Source organism: Notolabrus celidotus, chromosome 6, assembly GCF_009762535.1.
Source record: "Notolabrus celidotus isolate fNotCel1 chromosome 6, fNotCel1.pri, whole genome shotgun sequence".
In the NCBI taxonomy this organism is placed as follows: domain Eukaryota; kingdom Metazoa; phylum Chordata; class Actinopteri; order Labriformes; family Labridae; genus Notolabrus; species Notolabrus celidotus.
Genome location: NC_048277.1, coordinates 34,024,339 through 34,045,189, shown reverse-complemented (window position 1 = coordinate 34,045,189; position 20,851 = coordinate 34,024,339). Strand labels below are relative to the sequence as shown.

Here is a 20,851-nt window from a genome sequence, read left to right as displayed (position 1 = left end):
TGAGACCTTTTCTCTCATAACTCAACTCAACTTAATTTATAAAGCACCTTTCATACATTCAAGCATGTGGCCCAAAGTGCTTCACAAAAGAACAGAGACAGAAAACAACAGAGATGGGTAAAAGTGGAAAGGAAAGTGATTTAAAATACTTAAAAAATAAAATAATGACGAACAAATCAATAAAATAAAGTCAGAAATAATAAAATAAAATAATTAAAATAAATTTAATAAAATACAATTAGATAAATATCAGATACACTAAAATAAATTACTTAAAGTCATTAAAATGAAATAAATAAAATAAGATAAGATAAATACTAGAAAAATAAAATAAGATAAAATTAAGATATAATAAATAAAATAGAATAAAATAAAATCGGAGAAATATCAGAAATATAAAATGAAATAACTTAAAATCATTGAAATAAATAAAATAAGATAAAATAAAACAAATACCAGAAAGACAAATAGAATAAGAATAAATAGAAAATAATAGAATCAAATTAAATAAATAAAAATGATGCTTAAACAATAGTCATAGTGGTAATAATGCAGTCCAGGGCTAAAAGGAAATTATTCCAAGTTAAAAGCCAGATTAAAAAGCTCTCTGACCGGCGTTATACAGTTATACTCCTGAAATGTAAGACTTTATTCTGGTCAAATTATGACTTAACTTCTGAAATCTTAAAGTTTTATCTCTTCTAATGTTGTCTCAATACTCCTTTGTGAATTATGATACGACTAAGATTAGATGAAATGTTGCACAGTGAGAAAAATAAATGTTTGTTTGTTTACAAAGCTGTAATGAACTAAGAAAGTTAGATGAAACAAAGTACCTTCCTGGTTTACTGAAGCTCTTTTATGTTGGATCAAAAGGAAACAAAATAAGGATACAAGCTTCTACAGTAGTCTGAATTTATATAATGAAAGTGATAAAACGCAAGACTACTGATGAGAGAGAAGAAAGACAGACGAAGATAAGACATCCCTTAAACTTGGAGAGAAAGTAGATCAAGATGTTTGTCACTCTCTCTCAAACACCCTGAACCTTGAGTCTGATCAGTGACCGTCCCTGTGTGTGAGTAAAGAGCAGCCGGCTGACAGAGATCTTGAACGCTCCGTTGCTCTGAGTAAATATTTACAACAAGATGTGGGAGTTAAAGGCCGGTTTAAAGATGGTGTCCCATCGCTCTCCATTATTTACTCTGGAGCTCTGCAGAGGAGTCCCTGCAGACGATGCCTTCACTTGCTGCGGGACATGAGGACGCTCTCAGTTGTGATTAGAATGGAGTTATTCTGATTGAAGAGTTTTTGCTGAACACAGAAACCCACTCTGTTTTATATTTACAGAGCACCTCTTTCCCCCTTCTTCTACATCGTATGAATGATATCTGAAACTTGATCATCCCTCCTTGTAGCTCAAACACCTTTTTATCTGTGTTTACATTGGTCTGCTCACACTCAGCTGTTAGCATCCGAGCGGCCCCGGTCCTCCTAAGGATTCACCATTAATCTCAACGCTGCGTTCTGCGTGTGTGTTTATTGTCTGACTCTCCATCTCCTTCTTTGGCGAAGCAGCTCTCTTACACCTTCCTGTCTTTTGTTCCTGCGTGTCCCTGCTGTCTGTTGTTCAGTCTCTCACACTGTGGCTCTTTGTCTTTTTCTCGCCTCCACGTTTCATTTATTAAATATTCCTCCCTCACCAGCCTTCTGGATATGAATCATAACTCTTTGAAATAAATCTTCAAACGCTGCTTTCTCCACGCCCGGAGTTGACGTTGTGAGAGATTAAATTTACTGTATATTTCTGCTGCAGCTATGATCCTAATAGCCCTCTCATACTCTGAGCTCTGTGTTGCTCTGAGTTTCTCTCTGCGTGTTTCTGTATCATTACTCCATCAGCAGCACTTGTGGTTATGGGTGGAGGTGGGGGGGGGGGTGGTCTTTTTTTGCAGCTGCTGTGCGAAAGCCAAGTGGGTTTTTGTGGGGTTTTATTTGAGCGTTGGATTTCTGCGAATGGTCTGCATGAGGAAGAACAAGTTTGACAAGGCTCGTGTAACAGAACCGGGCCCCACCTGATGACAGCTTCTGACTCTGGACCTCACGGCAGCTTTATCCCATTTCACTAACCCGCAAGATCTGATAGAAGATATTTCCCTCTAAGAAGCAATCTACAAACCAGGCCGGGGTGTCAGGGGAGTGATTTTGTGGTTGTAGACACACCTGGCAGTGTTGAATACTTGATTTTGATTCGTCTGTGGCTTAGCAACATTTTGGGACGTTATTGCTTTATGGTACGTTCTGTAGGGTGCAGCCAAATCAGGCCCATAAATACGAGTCACTGTGGCTACAAGTCCTTTAATGCAGAATAAAGTTTGCATCTTTGAGATAAACTCAGTGAGGATTTGTTTTTTATTTCTTTACACAACTTTTTTTTATTGTCTGAATTATTTTGGACATTATTCAGACTCAACTCAACTCATTTTTATTTATAAAGCACCTTTCATACATTCAATCATGAAGCCCAAAGTGCTTCATTAGAGAACAGAGAGAAAGAAAATAACAGCAATAGGTAAAATGATACAAGATTAAAACATGATAGGGGAAAGTAATAGGAACTAATAAAAAATATTTAATATAATTACAATGAAATATATACAATTAAATCAGATAAATACCAGAACATTTGAAATAAAGTCAATAAAATAAAATAAGATAAATACCAGAAAAATAAAATAAAATCTTTAGAATAAAATCAGAAAAATATCAGAAAGATAATATAAAATAAATTAAATTAAATCAGATAAAAAACAGAAAATTTGAAATAAAGTCAATTAAATAAAATCAGAGAAGTACCAGAAAAAATGAAATAAAACCACTGCAATAAAATCAGATAAATATCAAGAAAATAATAAAAATAAATTAAATTAAATCAGATAAATACCAGAAAAATAAAATAAAATCTTTAGAATAAAATCAGAATAATATCAGAAAGATAAAATCAGATTAAAATCACCAAAATAAAATGCAAATACAAATAGAATATAATAAAACACATCGAATAATAATAAAATAAAAATACAAATGAGGGTAATAATGGTAATAATTCAGTCCAGGGCTAAAAATAAATTACTCAAAGTTAAAATCCAGATTAAGTTTACTTTTAAAAACACCCAGAGAGCTTGCCGTTTTAATGTCCAGAGGCAGAGGGTTCAGAGTTTAGGGGCATACAAACAGAAAGCTATTTAGAATACATGAGATCTGAGTATATGGAGGAGCAAGGCTGTTAAGAGCTTTAAAAACAACTAAAAGTACTTTAAAATCAATTCTAAAAGAAACAGGGATTTAAGAAGTGGAGTTATGTGATCAGTCTCTGTTAGGACGCTCATCAGAGAGCTTTCCATCTTTGGGCTTCAGATCCATCTCCTTAATGTCGCTCTGTTTACTTCCTCTCAGAAGTCAAAGCATGAAGATGAAGGATAAACATTAGAGGCTGCAGCTGTGCAGTGAAATAACTCCTCCACCATGATGGAGGCTTCCAGTCGGTTGACTTCACCCTCATAGAGTTACATTTCCAGCAGTCGTCCATGTGTCTGTTTTACTCAGCTGAGGTCCTTCTGTATGAGAACAATGATACCTGTTATATCTCAGTGGAACGTTTCCCTGATATCCTGCTGCCTCTGACAGACACAGAGGACTCCAGCTCCCATGTGTCGGTGTAACCCGAGAGCAGCCGAGCCTCCTGCAGTGCTGAGTGGTTTTGGAGTCATGCAGGCGGGCTCGCAGCGGTCAGGGATGAGTGGCGGTTGTTGGGGTTTCATGGTGGACTCCATAGCTTGGCCTCACCTTAACCACAGACGGGAGGGAGTCGAGGGCGAGGCGGGGGACTGGGTGCTGATGCAGCTTGGGGTTGAAGTAGAGCAGTTGCACACTTTAAGCCTTCATTACAAGCATGAGTACGTTCTTACTCTCTCATTTACGCTTGTTTGAAATCTCACTGCAGCTTTCTCTGAGCATGAACCAAGGACCAACAATTAAATGCATTTGTATATCTTTAATCCACATCCTCTGTAGTTTTTGTTACTTCAGGCAGTTTTCAGTACTCCCAACCTTAATGGTCCTTTAAGACTCTGCTCTTGACTTCATATGAGCAGTGGTTGTAGCCTCTGGGTGTGAAAGGGAACCCTACATGAAAGTGCTTTGAACCCACATTCACAGTCTTTGGGAAAACAATGCTACTTCTCACACATCGTTGTACCTTACTTCATGTTTTCCTCATGAGTTTAGGATCTCAATTAATCAATAAAAGCAGGGTAGAGTCTCAGGCTTGGCTTCCTTGTGATTGAAAAGTCTCTACCACCTTCACTTATCAATCAGGTTTGTGATTCTGCAATGCCTATCCATATTCTGATCCAAGTGTGGTCACTAATAGCTCCATGATAACCAAGACAGGGATGAACTTGAGACTTAAAAACAGCTGTCCACAAAGCAGTGTGTAATGTCACTTTTGCTAGATCCACTTTGCATGCTTGGATCAGAGTACAAGTCCAAACAGTACCAGAGTTTGGTACACAGGGAGGAAGCTGTCTGCATGTTTTGCTGGTTTTTGGGCTCAGTTGCAGAATCTTCCTCTGATGCAGATGTTTGATCAAAGGTTGCTTCAGCTGGGTTTGAGAATCCCTGGTGGCTTGGAGCACAATTTACTACAAATTTACATGATTTGACTTTATTTTTCAGCTCCATTTACAACACAGAAGACAAGATATAAAGATACACACATTTAGAAACGACATTTCAAACACCTAACAGCACATTCAGAGTCCTTCTGTGTACTTTTGATCTGGGACTCCGCTCCTTATTCAGGTTTAAAAAAGACTGCTGTGCTGAAGAGTGCTTCAGTCTGACCCTAACTGAAACATGAGACCCTGTATCTCAGGTTTGATGGTGATAGTTCACGGTTTAGAGGCGATGCTCTTAGCCAGCTTTAGCATGCTTTTATTGCAGGCTGATTCAAAGAGTCTCTGAAGTGTCTGACCTACAATCTTTGAACATCTGGAGGAGCAGTTTGGACTTTAACGTGTGCTAGAAATATCAGAAGAAACATTATGAAGAACAAGACTCACTTATTTATTCGAGCCACCTGAAGAACTGCAGAGTAGCAAGGCTGAGGCTGCTTTCCTCAGGCAATGCATTATGGGAAATGTAGGCACTGCTTTGGCAAAGAAGCAGGAAAGCTTTCTCTGGCAGCACTGAGGACTTAATTTGGTTTCATTGACTACATGAGCCATTAACACTTATTTGACATCAACATGAAGCGTATTCTCTTTGATAAGTCATACATAAAGAGGATTTTTATGCAGTCTCGAATATTTAATTCCTGGAAACAAGTTTTCTGGGTTTAAAACCTGCCACCGTGTTGTACGTCTTAATGAGTTGTGAGCAGAGCAGCTGGAGGAGAAATCTTCCCCCCTCTTTGACTGCTTTATGCCTCCTCTTGAATTCAAAGTGTAATTTCATAAAGTAACTCAGTTTTCATTGACCGCATTATGAGACTCATATTTCCTCCCTTCTCATCTCTCCTTCAGGCTCAGAGGAAAGAGGTGTTTCTCCAGGAGCGATACGGCCACTACAGCCTCACCGACCCCTTCCTGGCGCTTCAGAGGGACTTTGAATGCGGGGTCCCCGGAGGAGACAAGGAGCGGCGGCCCATGGGATCCAGCCCCATCTCTGTCCTTGAGGCCGTCATGGCTCACTGCCGGAAGATGCAGGAACGAATGTCGGCACAGCTGGCCGCCGCCGAGAGCCGCCAGAAAAGGGTAAGACTCAGGGAAGACAGTGTTGACTTTGTCCTCTCTTATTTTGCCTTTTCAGCGCAACATATATAACACATTTTATTTATGTTTTTGAAGAGATTTCGTTTATTCTCTCTAGAGGTGATCACCTCAGCACTTAAGCCTTTTAGCTGCATCATATACAGATCAATGCTGCTGCAGTTGAATGAAAAGCTAACTGTGATGGAAGAGGAGAAGAGAGATAGAAATGGAGGTCAGTGTGAAGAAGTCTGTTGGCTTTCAGCTGAACCACTTCTTCAACATAAAGTTACCGTGTTCGGTTAAAACTTCTCCCAGGTACACTGATGGGATTTCTGTCACCTTTTCTCCAACTGTGGTCCAATGAGATGCTTTCAGACCAGAGTAGACGTGTAAATGCCACTAAAAAAGGACTCTGAGGTCAAATTGAACACGTGAAGGCTGAATAGAAGAAGAAAAAGATGATATTCTAAACCTTAAACTAACTTCTAATTTCAAATTTCACAATGCTGTTGCTTGGTCCAAAAACTGAACACACACTCCGACAATACCCTTGCAGAAAGTTTCCTGCAAGTCAAGTCAAATTTATTTATAAAGCACATTTAAGAACACAGCAGAAGCCAACTAAAGTGCTGTAAAATACACAAAAAGACACAATGTGAAACCAAACCAAACAATTATTTGACAAAGAGACAAACAAACAACAAGGAAAGCACATTATTGGGAATTGAAACCAACTATAGAAGGGTGTTTTGAGGCGAGTCTTGAAAGAGTCGACAGAGGGGGTGGCCCTGATTGAGGAGGGGAGGCTGTCCCAAAGACGTGGGGCCTTTACACGTGTCAGAAGACCTCAGAGGCCTGGAGGTTTTGTAAGGACTCAGGAGGTCGGTTATATAAGGTGGGGCCAGGCCGTTCAGAGCTTTAAAAACAAAAAGCAAAACCTTAAAATCAATTCTGAAGCGAATTGGAAGCCAGTGGAGGGAAGCCAAGACGGGGCTGATGTGATCCTTCTTCCTGCAACTTTTGGCCTTATGGATAAGTCGTCCACCTCATGAACAGAGGCTGTAGTCCTCGAGTGGCCGACCTGAGTTCAATTCCATGTCACTCTTTCCTCTCTCTCTCAGTATATAACTTAAAAAATGAATAACTAAATGTTTGTGGTTTTGTTTAATCAGTTTTGTCCATCTTAAGATACTTTCTGCAGATGCATGTTGTACAAAAAAAAGTTGAATTCCTACCAAAAGAAAACCCCCAAAACAAATATGACATTCAAAAGTTCAGGCAACTGAGCGGATCCAGTGGAAGTTAACACATTGACTAGAATAGAAACCTATCAGATCAGGTGCCGTGATGGATCACAGATGGACCGGACATGGACCCGGTGGAATTTGGCCGTGAGAAAGGTTTACATTTGTGTTTTTCAAGCGTGTAGACTAAAGGCTGATTTATACTTCTGCGTCTCCCCTACGCAGCAGGGGCTGACGCGGACATGAGCCCCACATACTTGTGCGTCGGTGTGTCGGTGTCGCGCAGCAATTCTCCGCCGAAACGCCTGAGGGCAGTGTGCTCTCTCTGATAGCCGGCCGCCTGCTTCCGGTCCCGCTACGATCTCTGTTTACTTTTCCACAGAGTTTCAGAGCGTGTTATGTTAATCTACAGCTGATACATGTTGCTGTTTATCATACAGACATGATTACATGAAGAATAGAGAGGAGGAGATGAAATACACGGCCGATGTGCGGCCGATGTCCGGGATCCCGGAGGTGTTGTAAATGCGGGAAAGACAAAGCCGCCGAGCGGACCAATCACAGAGCTTGCGGTCCGCGTCGGCTCTACGGGGAGTTACATTTTGGAGGAGGTGCACGTCAGCTACGTGCTTAGGCCTCGGCGTAGGTACGGGAGCTACGCGGACCCCCGGCGTAGGGTACGCCGTTGATTCAATGCAGAAGTATAAATCAGCCTTAATTCCTGACTTTTTTGTCTTGGTTTTGAGACTTCTGCAACCAAAACTTGCAAAAATAAGACAAAGAAATCATATATTTCCCACAGCATCCAGGGTCAAATGCATCCTGGATTGCACCTCTAAGCCAATAGTTTATTGGTGTTGTTTACAAGAATTGATATCAGGTCATTTGGATCAAGATTTAGATTTAATATGCAACAAAATTTACCCACAAATTAACTTTATTGGATAAAAGAATGCCTTAAAGCCAAATGCAGTGGGTGTTAAATCATAAACATATCAGATCTGGTGGAATTTGGCCATCATCCTCTGTGGACCATGAATGTCTGCATCAGACATTAATTCACCAAAAGCCACTCTCAGCTGACCAGATTAAAGAACATCACCATCTTCAGCCCGTCTTTTACGATCATGTGTTCATGTGAGGTCAGATTAATTTCTGTGCGTCTGCAGTCTTGTTTTAATGGAGGTGAATAAAAATCAGACACAGCAGTGTTTACACGAGCAGATGTGGACTGGAGACTTCTTCTGTTTGACCACAGATTGTGTTTATTTACTCTTGACTGAAATCTCTGAGGCTGAAATCCTGCAGAGGAAGAAAAGAGAGAAAACACTCGTCTGTGTGTGTTTATGTTGTCTCTGTGCATGGGCATATTTCAAATTAGGAGGCTGGGGCAGCAATGTGTGTGTGTGAGAACTTAATGCCTTTTCTGGTGTGTCATTTCTGTTTTTGATGTCTGACTGTGTGTGAGTGTGTGTGTACGTGTGTGTGTCTGTTGCGGGACTCTTTAGGATTATGTGGCCCTGATTAACTGGGCAGCCAGATGTCTGTTGTGGCCATGTCCCCATTTTTTCCCTCCCCCCTCTGTGTTTAGGAATATGGATGTGTGAGTGTGTGGGTGAGAGGCTGGCAGAGTGTGTGTGGGTGAGTAATAAAGAAATTACTTACTTAATGCCTGTGTGTGTGTATGTGTGTATGTGTGAGTGTGTGTCCTGTCCGTGAACTCTGTAAAAATAACACAGATGATGTAGTTTTGAGCTCAATGGAAAAACAGGCACACAGATATACACATACACACACACATATACACACACAGATGAAGAGGAGGAATGGAAAAAGAGGAGTGGAGGGAAGGGAGAGGTATGGGAATTGGCCGGTTTTGACAGGAGCGTCGGTGAAATGGATTTTGTGGCTGTGGTCAAGTTTGCTGTGAATGTACAGAGTTGTAGTTTTCTTTCAAATCACACACACACACACACACACGCACACAAACATACACACATTACATCATACACACCTATTTAAGGAATTGCACAGTCTGATGTATGGTGCTTTTTGTTTTGAGTCACATTTAAAGCTACAGTACGCAATTTTACTTCACTCAATTTTGGTTCCCCAGTTTGCTAATTTTTGTCATGCATATCACAAATTATATTTGATTGAAATGTCCCTTTAAATAAATCTGTCTGAGTGCTCGTTCCCTTGTGTTTAGCTCATTAATCAATCAGAACTAGCTCCCACGTAATCGGCTAATTACAACAACTCTATACAAACTTGCACCATCCGACCTCTACGTGCTTTGTGTGGGCAGCTCTCTCTCTTTCTCTCTCTCTCTCTCTCTCTCTCTCTCTCTCTCTCTCTCTCTCCTCTCTCTCTCTCTCTCTCTCTCACTCTCTCTCTCTCTCTCTCTCTTCGCTCAGTGGTGCTGCTGAGCTTAGCAGCTGGCAGCTCACACCACTTACTACTTCTTACTTTTTCTCTTCACATATCGATGGACTGTCAGTGTTTCTGCGCTCCAAGTCCAACATAACAAGCTGAGAGGAACAGCATGTCAGCAGTTGGCATGCATGCGTGTACTTCATTGATGGTATTAGAAGTGTTGCTGAAGGAGTAGTACTGTTTGGACTGTTTTGAAATCACAGCAGTTCTCTGCACAGATACAGTCATGTTTTAAGACTTGTACAGATTAGAAACTAAACTCCACCATACCACCCTGAACACAGCTGATCTCACCTGAACTCCCCAGCTGAGTGAGATTAGACCTGGTGGTTAGTACTTGGATGGGATACAGTAACACCTTGCAAGGGTCACTTCACTGGGCTTTTCAGGGCCCGTTCATGTCTGTATAGACCGCTCTGGCTGTGTTAGCTTTCCAAGTGAGCATGCTGCTGCTGCACCCAGCTACAAGCTTTCACCAGAGCAATTCACCATCACACTAACACAGTGTCAAAACAGCAAGCAGGCATCAAACTATCGTGTCACATTCAGTTAGGGTAGCAGCTCTTTGTGTGTGCAGCGGCTCGCAGCTCCCTGTCCCTCCATGTTTACTATTTACCCTGCTGGCTGCTTCCTGCTACCTCAGTATTTGTACGAGTCAAGCCCAAAAACTTGAACATGTATGAGTTTATTATAGAATCAAGAAGAGAGAGTTTTATGACCAGCTTAAAATAATGGAGATAACAGAAGCACACCTCAGCTCCAGTAAAATCCACTGATTTTATTCCCTCATTGGATTATTGTCTGCTGCAGAGGAGTAGCTGTAGAAGTCGTCTGATGCCTGACTGGACAAAAGAGTATCTACAGCCGTGCAGCTTGAAGTGATGAGTTAATGGACGGAGGTTAGAGGCAACATACGTTTTATTGTGGAACATATTTCAAACAGAGAAACTTCTAAAGCTGCTTTACACAAAAGAAGAAATGCATTAGAGTGGAATTCAAAAACACGGTACAAAAGCAAAATAATGCTTTCACCCAGGAGCTGAAAAAGACATTATGGTTGAGCCGCCAGCTAATGGAGGCTTGACCGCTGATATGCCAAAGGACAACATTACACTGAACACAATGCTCTGACCACTGCTAGACCTTTGTGAGAAAACAACATGAATATCTCTTTAATTCTCCATCTCAAATATACAGTGATGGATCTTAGAGGTTTCAGAGAGTTGTGAATTGTTCTTTTGGGATGGATTAATCATCTCCAATCCTACAACATCAGAGTTAAGTGCCTTTCTCCAGGCATATCAATTTTAAGTTATATTTTTGGCCATTTTCGCCTTTATTAACAAAAGACAGCTGAACAGAAACGGGAAATGTGGGGAGTAGAGAGAGAGGGAAGACATGCAGCAAATATTCGAGGCTAGGAGTCAAACCAGTGACCTCTGCAACGAGGACTTAAACCTCTGTACATGGGGCGCGCTTCAACAGCTAGGCCAACAGCTCCCCATCTCTGGGCATTTTAAACTGTAACTTTTCCTTTAATTAAGATTAAAAGGAGTGACTAAAGTTCATATGTATACATGCATATACAAAGTATAAGTGTTGATTTAATTCATGGAAAGCCTTATTTATTTGTCTGCGCATGATACCATCATTATTTCCCAGCCTGAGACACACATTTTTGCCACAGTGTCAACAGGCAGAGGTGAAATGTGCTTTAACTCCTCTCCATGGATTGATTTGATATGATGTGTGTGATCAGGCTGTTGTTGTTTGAAATTAATCCCTGATTTATTAACCAATCAGAATCAAGTTTTTAACATAGCTGTGTAAAAATAATGTGATAACGCCCTGAAGTGTAATGACAAGACAAATGTCAAAGAGTCCATTTCAGCTATAACTCAGTTTCTACATCCATCTAAAGGTTTTTTATCTTTGCATTTTTTGGAACATGTCTGTCCTCGATCCAAAGATATCCAATATGTCCCTAGGGGAAAATGGAGGAATACCCATGTACAGAATACATTTTCAATACAAACATAAACTTACTTAACAAATGTCTGAGAAACTAAGTTCAAAAAGTCCAAAATAAAACATGGGGAACACAAGGAAACATTGGGAGACTGCAACACATGGAGAAGACAAGGAGACGTAAAGATCCAACACAGGAGAGGGGGAACAGAGAAACTAAATACACAGAGTAATCAACACAGGTGAAACACACAAGGACAGGAAGTAAACCATCCTGGAAACACAGGGATCAAGGACTACAGAATAAAACAGGAAACACATTAGACTAGTCTTAAACACAAGAGGAATACAACATCAGACATGGATCATTAATAACACAAGGAAGACAACAGACAGAGAGGAAACAAGGCATAAAACACAAGGAAAAATACCCCAAATAAGATCAACTCATGACATAAAAGCAGGTTTTTCATCACTAAATTGACACCAATTGATCTGAGGGTAACTGATAGCTAGCTTAAGCTTCATCTGACTGCATCATCATGGTGACTGTTACACCCAGACCTCCATCCATCAGGTTAATGTAATTAAGAAATGCATACTTTTCCTGTGTGCTTAATGCCAATGCTCAGATCATCATAAAGATGAAATAGGGAATAATGAATCAGTCATCAATGATAATGAACTGCAGGGTTAGTTCATGGCTCCCAATAGAGACCTCTCCACCTAAGAGAACCCTGCTGTCTTACCTTCTCCCTATACTCACTCTCAGCTCTGACAGAAACACAGCTCTGCTCTCTGATGACTTTGACCTTAAGAGCTTTTTTCACCACAAACAACAGTTCACCCTTTTTTTTTTTTTAGCACAGAATGAATCACCATGTCACCACTGTTATTGCACAGTTGTACCCAAATATGTCAACAACAGGAAACCAACCTGACAGGCCGGGATGAATGGTTTAGTTGGAAGCTTAGGAATGGCCGACGATACGACAACAAACCCACACACAGGCTCCGTGAGCTCAGAGGGATCCTCTGGTTGCTGGGTAAAGTGAATTTCACCAATGCTATCTTTATCCCCTATGTTCGTTTCTACTCTTGTCGTTCTCCTGTGAGTTAGTCTTTGAATTATCCATGAGGTCTTGGGCAAGCTGCAGGCAGCCAGGCAGGCAGGGAGTTATACGTAACACACTCTGAGTTGGTTTATGGACATAATGATGACACCCACACATCGTCCTTCTCTCTACAGTCAACAGAAACATGTTTTTCTCAGACTTTGTGATAATGAAGCTGCCAAAAAGTTGTTTAAGCGTGTTTGTATCCTGGATTTGGCAAGGTGACCACTGACCACGTGTGCAGGAATTCCTTCTTCTGAAAATAGCCTTCGTCCTCTCCCATCCCTGCTCCTCCTCAGTGGCTCAATGCTCTCCTGCTGCAGCCTTTCAGGTGTAAGTTTAGACCCTTAAAGCAAAGATTGTACTTGTGAGCTTTGCTTAAATATTTCATTGAGCAGCGGGGGATTTCAGGGCCGGGCTGCAGCACAGCTACCTGACATGCCCTCAGGTTGTCTTAATAAAAATTCCAGTTTAGTGTCATTATTATTTCATTTGATTGCAGATTGAGTTCATGCATATGGATAACAACTATGAGCTAATGTTCTACACACTGTAGTGTTTTTACACTCGATAAAGAAGGTCAACCGCCTCATTATGCTTCGTTAATCATATCAAACAAAGAAAACAGTCTCAGGAGAAGGTTGTCCTGAGAACATCTCATCAAGTCTGTAGTCCTGTCAACAGTAACGCCGCATGGCAGAGGATTGTGGTCTTGTTGGGGTTTTAATGAGCCCATTACTCTGGCACCGGGGGGTTGCTGCTTCAAAGAAGTCCTACAGAAATATAGAAGTAGAGTTTGCAGGATCGCCTCAGAAAAGTGCTGATCATGGTTAAAAAAAGTTCCCTCAGAGGAGTTCAGCTTCTCTCAGAGAGGACAAAAGGTAAAATACATTTTGAGAAGTTAAAAGTTCAACGTACAGGAAAGTAGAAGAGAAATGTTGTTTGAAAACTTCCCTGGAGTTGTACGGAAATAACTGTATGGTTGTTTTTGGGGCAGACTGGACGAGGCCTAAGGGAAGGTTTGGATTAAAAGTTTTTCTATTGAGACTCCTGAAGTCTAAAGGAGGGAATAAAGCTCCATGTGATGTTAAATCTGTGGTTGTTTTGAAGGTGAAATGCCATGCCAGAGAGTTTTGATGAAAAGATAATCGTCTAAATGTAAGAGGTTTAGTTTATTAGTGAGATGGTATTACGGATTGGGACCCTGGTGAGGGTGAGTACCACCCTGACTTGAACTGAAGGGGTCTTGACTCACCCTGAAGGTGTTAACCTGACTTCTTTCAGTGTAGGGAATCATGGTTAGTCCACCAGAGTCTGTGATCAGTGCCCCATCAGTGTGTTCTTCATAGCAGCAGTGTGTTATCCAGAAATAACAGACCATTGCTGTGGAGTATTGACCAATCAGAATCAAGTATTGAACACATCCATACAACAGGCACTGGTAAAGGTACACACCCTCTCACAACTCATGACAGCAGCTTGGTTAGCGGTCATTGGTCATTCCTGCATGCTGTCCTGTTATTGTTTCAAAGTGCTGTTGAAGTAGTGTTGTATAAATGTGTGGGTGCTGTTTAGGGTGGAGGTTGTTGACTAGGATGGATCAAACAAAAGTGGGACTTAAATTCCAAAAGTAATAAACTCCTTTCAGAAGTTTATTACTTTTGTTTCGTTTGGCGCTATATACATAAAGATTGATTGATTTAACTTACTTTGGTACGGAAGCCCTTGGTGGATATGCATCCATATAACAATTATTTATTTTTTATTTATTTTTTATTTAACCAGATAAGTCCCATTGAGATCAAGACCTCATTTTCAAGGGCGACCTGGCCAAGAGGTCAGCAGCACACGTCAGAATAAATGGCACAACTCAACAACATGGAACATATATGCAGACAGTATGTAGAAGCAAACAATAATAATTTAAAAGTGCAACTTATTTTCAAGTAAAGTGCAGTTTGTGATTACAAAACAGCATTTAAAAACACAGGCACTGTTCTGGGGTCTTTCTTTCATTTAAGATAGACTTAAAGGTGTCCAGAGAGATGAGATCCGACAGATTCAAGTCCTTCTGGAGTTTATTCCAAGCAGTAGGAGCAGCAAAACTGAACGCTGTCTTACCAAACTCTGTCCGAACACGGGGAACACACATCCGCAAAGTGTCGCAGGAGCGCAAGGCATAGTGACTTCCTGATCTCTGAAGATAAACACATAAAAACATTGGGACCAAGCCAAGTAGACATTTGTAAATTAGATGAAGCCAATGTGTTTGCCTGCGCACACTCAGGGATGGCCAGTCGGCTCTGACATAAAGCTCACAGTGGTGAGTGAGGCGTTTGCAACCCGTGACAAACCTCAGCGCGCAGTGATATACACTATTTAAAGACAACAAACATTTAGCCGAGGCTCCCAAGTACAAAACATCACCATAATCAATAAGAGGCAAGAATGTTGCAGACACTAAAAGTTTCCTCGCTCTGAGGGAGAAACAGGATTTATTCCTGTACAGGAAACCTAGTTTCACCCTAAGTTTGGAGACCAGGTTGGATATATGAGTTTTAAATGAAAGCTCCCTATCGAGAATAAAACCCAAGTATTTGTAATTAGCGACAAGTTCTATGGGTTTCCCTTGTGAGGTTACGATTGAGGGGACGTTTCCTTGGGACTCATTTGAAGTAGAAAAAAGCATCAATTTGGTTTTGTCTGCATTCAGGACCAGTTTTAGTTTCAGCAGACGAGACTGAATAATATCAAAGGCAGACTGTAAAAACTCAAAAGCTTGAGTAATTGATGACGAACAACAGTAAATAATGGAGCATACAAGTGATACCAAGCATTTGACAAGTTATCGCACAGAGTCAGGGGAAGCAGAGGCAGGAGACGGGGACGAGGAGTACACGCCGGGGAAATGTACGCGCAGGAGGAGGGCAGAACAGCAGGACGGGATTTGAATGGTTTAAAATTTTGGCACCCAAAAAAGGCTGATTGGTTGTTGTTTTCCCAGGTTTACTCCGGCTGTAGATAGCAGCTTTTCTTCCTTCTTTTTCAAGAACACATTATTTTTAAGAACACATTATGTATTGATTTCATTTACATAAATTGAGAATAAAATATGTCCTAAAACGGAACCTATGTTGATTTGTGACTCGTATCCCCAAAGTTGCAAAAGCACAAAACAAACTTAGAAATATGCCTAAATAATGTTATTACTGTGGGCTACATGGCGGCATGGCATGGTCTGGTCCATCGCAGTGATCAGCCTTTAGTTTAGTTTTCTAGAATGTCATAAAATGAATTCTCATCACAAGAAAACGAGCTTTGTTATCTCAAAATGATGAGATAAGGTTATGCAGTACAATGGGAAGACCGGCTTTGTTATACCGACAAAAAATGGATGAAAATCTCAAGAAAACAACTGAAATAAAATCCATATGTTTGGAAAAGATGTGTTCTTATCTCAAGATAATGAGTCAACATCTTGACGAAACAACAGAAATAACTTGTTAGTGTTGAAAACAGATTTAATATGATGTATGGATGCACTGTATGAAACCTTATCTCCTGTAGTTTTCCGCCTCAACATATCAAACTGCAGCCATTTCATAAAGTTAACCTTGTGTTGAATATTGTAGCATTTCTGAAAGTTATCAAATATAAAAAGTGTTCATTCAAGCTTTATTTTAAAAGTCAAACCAGAAACCTTTTATCTGTTTCTGCTTCATGCCTGCTTTTTTCCATATCTGTTTATTAAATTTTGGCAGACAGTACAAAAAAATGTCATATAAGAGTCAGATAAGACATAGCATCTGTTTAGAATAGAACAGAAATCCCCAATTAAACAGAAAGAAGGACAGATAAGACGATAGAAAATAAATCCCTGTTACCCTGCCAACCCTCACCATCCCAACTTCCTTAGGTAGTTGTCCATTAGCGACCGTCCTATTACAGATACTAGTAAACAATACAAGTAGACACAGAACAAACATAAGTATAAGTACACACAGTTCAACAGTTAGTAAAATTAACAACAACGATATGACTGCTTTTAACGATTTGACTGTTGAAGGTTTCACCACATGTTGCTTACTTTACTGCAGAGCCTGCAAGTGCAAAGTGGGAACCTACATCCCCTCTGATAAAGCTGAGCTGTGCTGATCAAACATAGCCACTCTTATTTTCAATACTATCATTTTATGGAGAGTTTTTAAACCCATTTGACCATCCAACCACCTCTTATGTTCAAGCCTTTTTAAGCCTCAAAGTTTGAAATGTTTTAAAAGCTTTCCAACGGTGCAGTTCAGTCATAACCTCGACAGTTTGAATGATTTCCTCTTCTTAATTGTCATGCATATTTCAAATGTGTCTTAATCCCGCCTAGTTTCTATCTACACTGCGTGTGTAGCCGCCTTCACAGCTTCCCTAAATTCACTCTTGCGAGGCATTAGGCCGCCTTACAGCAGACATAATCCTCACCCAATTAGCAGCTAGTCGTAGCACCTCCTTTTGAGCTGCAACTGGAGTTCCATTTGCGCTCCCCGTTGCCTATTAACCCCTCGCTCCTCCTCGACACCAGCTGGTCCTGATACAAACTCCCTGATGGTTTTGAGCAGGGAGATGGGAGAAGGGAGGGAGGGGGGTCTAGTTTGGGACACAGGTCTCACGGTGTCAACTCTTTTGTTCGAGGCCTGTTAGAGCGATTGTGTCTAAGCAATTGGGTGGACAGCCCCAGTTAAGCCTCGACACCCTCTGTGGAGCAGCCCTGAGCTAACAATAGCAGCAACGCTCCAGATTTAGAAGGCCGGGGCTTTGACAAGTCATCGAAATTCAAGCGTGCGCACAGACAGCGTGTCTCTCTGCATAGATAAATAAGACTGTCCCAAAACCACTCCATGGACTTAGAAAGCATCTATTTGTGTAAACATCCACTCATGCATCCATCATCGTGCCTGTCCGATTAATCCAGCTATGCTGTCCGGCTCATTTGATTAATCTTTCCGCCTCATTTTAGCTTCATGACTAACAAATGACTCAGTGTTAGGATTGGTTTATAAGCCTTATATTTTCTATGAAACACTCAAATTCAGGCTTCATGAAAAAATGAGCTGTTTATCCCAAAACTTCTCGGTTCTGATGTTTCCAGGATGCATGTGACGCTCACTGTGCTCAGATTGACAGGACGTCATAGTTGGTTTACGTCACAGACAGGTGGCATGAAGGCTGTGTGAAATATTTCACTGAGAGGTATTTGTCATCTTGCGTACAGACAATGATGGAGCCTGAACATCATGTACAGTAGGGGTGTGCGATATGAAAAAGAAATCATATCACAATTTTTTTTTTTTTGCAAAGTCACAACCATGATTTTATCATGATTCTTTCATTTAGATTATTCAGACTATTTTACAAGTCATGTACCAGTAAAACAAACCAATGTACCTCTTTAAAATCATAGCCTTAAACAGATTAAAGGATAGAAGATCATTTAAAGCTGGGGTTGGTAATCAGATTTAGATACACTTTTTGTTATACTGGTTAAAATGATCTTTATGTCCTAATGGCAATCAATACATAATGTGTTCTTAAAAAAGAAGGAAGAAAAACTGCTATCTACAGCCGGAGTAAACCTGGGAAAACACCAACCAATCAGCCTTTTTTGGGTGCCAAAATTTTAAACCATTCAAATCCCGTCCTGCCGTTCTGCCCGCCTCCTGCGCGTACATTTCCCCGGCGTGTACTCCTCGTCCCCGTCTCCTGCCTCTGCTTCCCCTGACTCTACTGACTGCCCCTCTCGCTCAACCTTGGGCCTGTCCCCTCTGACCCGATGAGGTGCTTTGCTCAGGACTGTAGTCCAGATCAGAGTCTAAAAAGCTCTCACCACGGGGGCTCTGACAAGCAGAAGAATGAATGACATTTAGTAAGTCCTACAGAAAATGTAGATGTACTGTAGCGTCCGTCCGGACGCTGTAGGGATGACGAGCCGATTCGTGAACACGTTGATCTTTAATAACCGGTCACTGTCGGCCGTGATCATGCCAACCAACAAAGCAACAATCAAAGTTTGAATGAATGAAGAACTTTTCTTCTTGTCTCTCCTCTCTCCTGCTCACACACTCTACACCTCTCCTGATGCCTTCACTGACTGTCAACACTGTAGGAATTAAGAACATCTACACTTAACACATTTAACAAACAGTAGAGTTGTTACAGTTTTATATGTGTTCTAACTTTTCTCCTGATATTGTGTCACCGGTACAACTGGATAATGCTAGCATGATAGTTGTGAGTGCTAACAGCAGCCATGTTTGTTTGTGTTTTTAACTTTCACTATGATAATATTTTGGTGAGGACCGGTTTTGAATCAGTCACAATCATATGGTCGCAAGTCAGCGGCGCTCGTGCATGTGAGCGGGGGGGGGGGGGGGGGGGGGGGGGTCGTTTTGGAGGAGCTCTGAGGGAGGAGGGGAGGGGTTAGACTGAGTCCTGAGGAAATGCTACATTCAAATTCATGCTAGTTTTCCGAGACTGCCAACCCCAGCTTTAAGAGAGGATACTGTTCCAACACTTTTTTAATTTAGTTAAGCAATTTAGAAAACTTGTGCAAAGTACAATGAACATCAAACAAAAATATTGACATGCATAACTTCAAGTTATTTTAGTCATAGTCTTTTTCTTTTCTTAACTCAAAATGAAAAACAACTTAAACACAACATTAAAGTAAGGTGCACACTTACTGGAGATCATGTCCTTTGCAAGATAAAACGTTGCTGCTACAGTTCCATCTTTCCAGCGCTTACTTGTTTTCTCATACGGAGTGCCCTTATCAAATGCCTGTGTCAAAGTTGTTTCTTTTGCCTGTGTGGATGGCGGCACGACACCGGTCTCTTCGCCTTTTGACTTTCCTCATACTGTTTCAGGTGCTGTCTCTTCAGGTGGTTAAATAAGGTTAGTTGTGTTTCCATCCGAGGTGCTGACCTTCTCGTTGCAAACTTTGTAAATAACAGTTGTTTGCGCTGTGTCGCTTTGGGAAAAATCCAAACCAGTTCCATATTACTGAGGTAGAGCTTCTTTTAGGGACCAACTCCTCACTTTCGCTTTCATTAGCAGCCATGCTTTCTCTCACATAGTTGGGGCAAAAGGGGAGGGGGGATAAACAAACGAAGACACTGCCTACAGCTCGCTCTGATTGGTTCATCCGTGTATCTGTAGTGCTTACATAAAGCGGACTAACAAATGGTGTGATTCGGCAGAGAGAAAAAAAACTTTGGATGCGGCTGTGCATGGGCACACAGACTTAAGGCACAGACACGGCACAACCATAGACTGTAAATAAAAATGGACAGCGTTGCTCCGCCTCTTCCCGTTGTACGGTTCTGAAGCCAAAAAATCACGCTCCTGGGCGCCGCCATTGTGCAGCCAGAGCCTGTGAAGCCACTGTAATAAGCTCCGCCCTACAGCGTAACGTCACAAGACACTGTGAGTCCTTTGAAGTTTCACTCTACAGCGGCTGTGAATCAAAGGAAACAGGAAGTAAAACTCAGTTTTTTTTAAACTCTAATAACTAATGAAAAAGAAACTTTCCAGGAAAAAGCGGCCTTGAACACAAAACAGTCAGATACTAACTACATATCACCACAGCATACGGATGTGAGAAACATTTGTACCACGTGTTTTAGTTTTTTAAAGTTTGACTGCTCCCCCAATCAAATGAATGGGAGAGACGGATTTTTTGACCTATACTGCAGCCAGCCACCAGGGGGCAGACACTCTGCTGAAGGCTTCACCACCAGCCAAGCAAGATGCACCCCTGGGCACAACGAGGGATAGAATGTGCACTACAGACGGTTCTAAGATCTCTGTGCTTTGACAGATAGTCATCACATTCTAATCCTTCACCATCTAAGATCGTCATAATGTACGCCCCTAATGTACAGAATGTTTGAGTTTCATAAACTGCAGGTAATCTGTCAGAAGGTTTGGAGAAGATCGTATGATGACGTGCTTAATGTTCATCTTTTTTCTGCAACTGGGCAAACTGGGCTGTAACGTCTGCAGACACAATCCTTAGAGGCAAATGTTCCCCACCAAAGTCTGTCCTCTAAAAGAGCTTGTTTTCTCCTCTGTTGGTATTCTCAATGTCGTACAAATCAACAAAACAAAACCCCTACAGAGGGAGAATTTTTAAGGTAAGGTCTGGAACAACCAGTTACTCTTTTTGAAGCAACCAGACAACATAAAAAAAAGAAGATCTCAGAATAAAAGAGTTTACTATCTGCAA

At 41.1% G+C, this 20,851-nt stretch overlaps 1 protein-coding gene across 1 annotated transcript in view; it reads left to right on the top strand.

The window, feature by feature from the left end:
• The window catches only part of cttnbp2 (cortactin binding protein 2), a 149,978-nt gene that overhangs the window by 68,488 nt on the left and 60,639 nt on the right, over positions 1 to 20,851 (top strand). Inside the window, exon 3 of the mRNA XM_034686401.1 lies at positions 5,586 to 5,816. Coding sequence (XP_034542292.1) covers positions 5,586 to 5,816 — 231 coding nt within the window. The remainder of the gene's footprint in view (positions 1 to 5,585; positions 5,817 to 20,851) is intronic.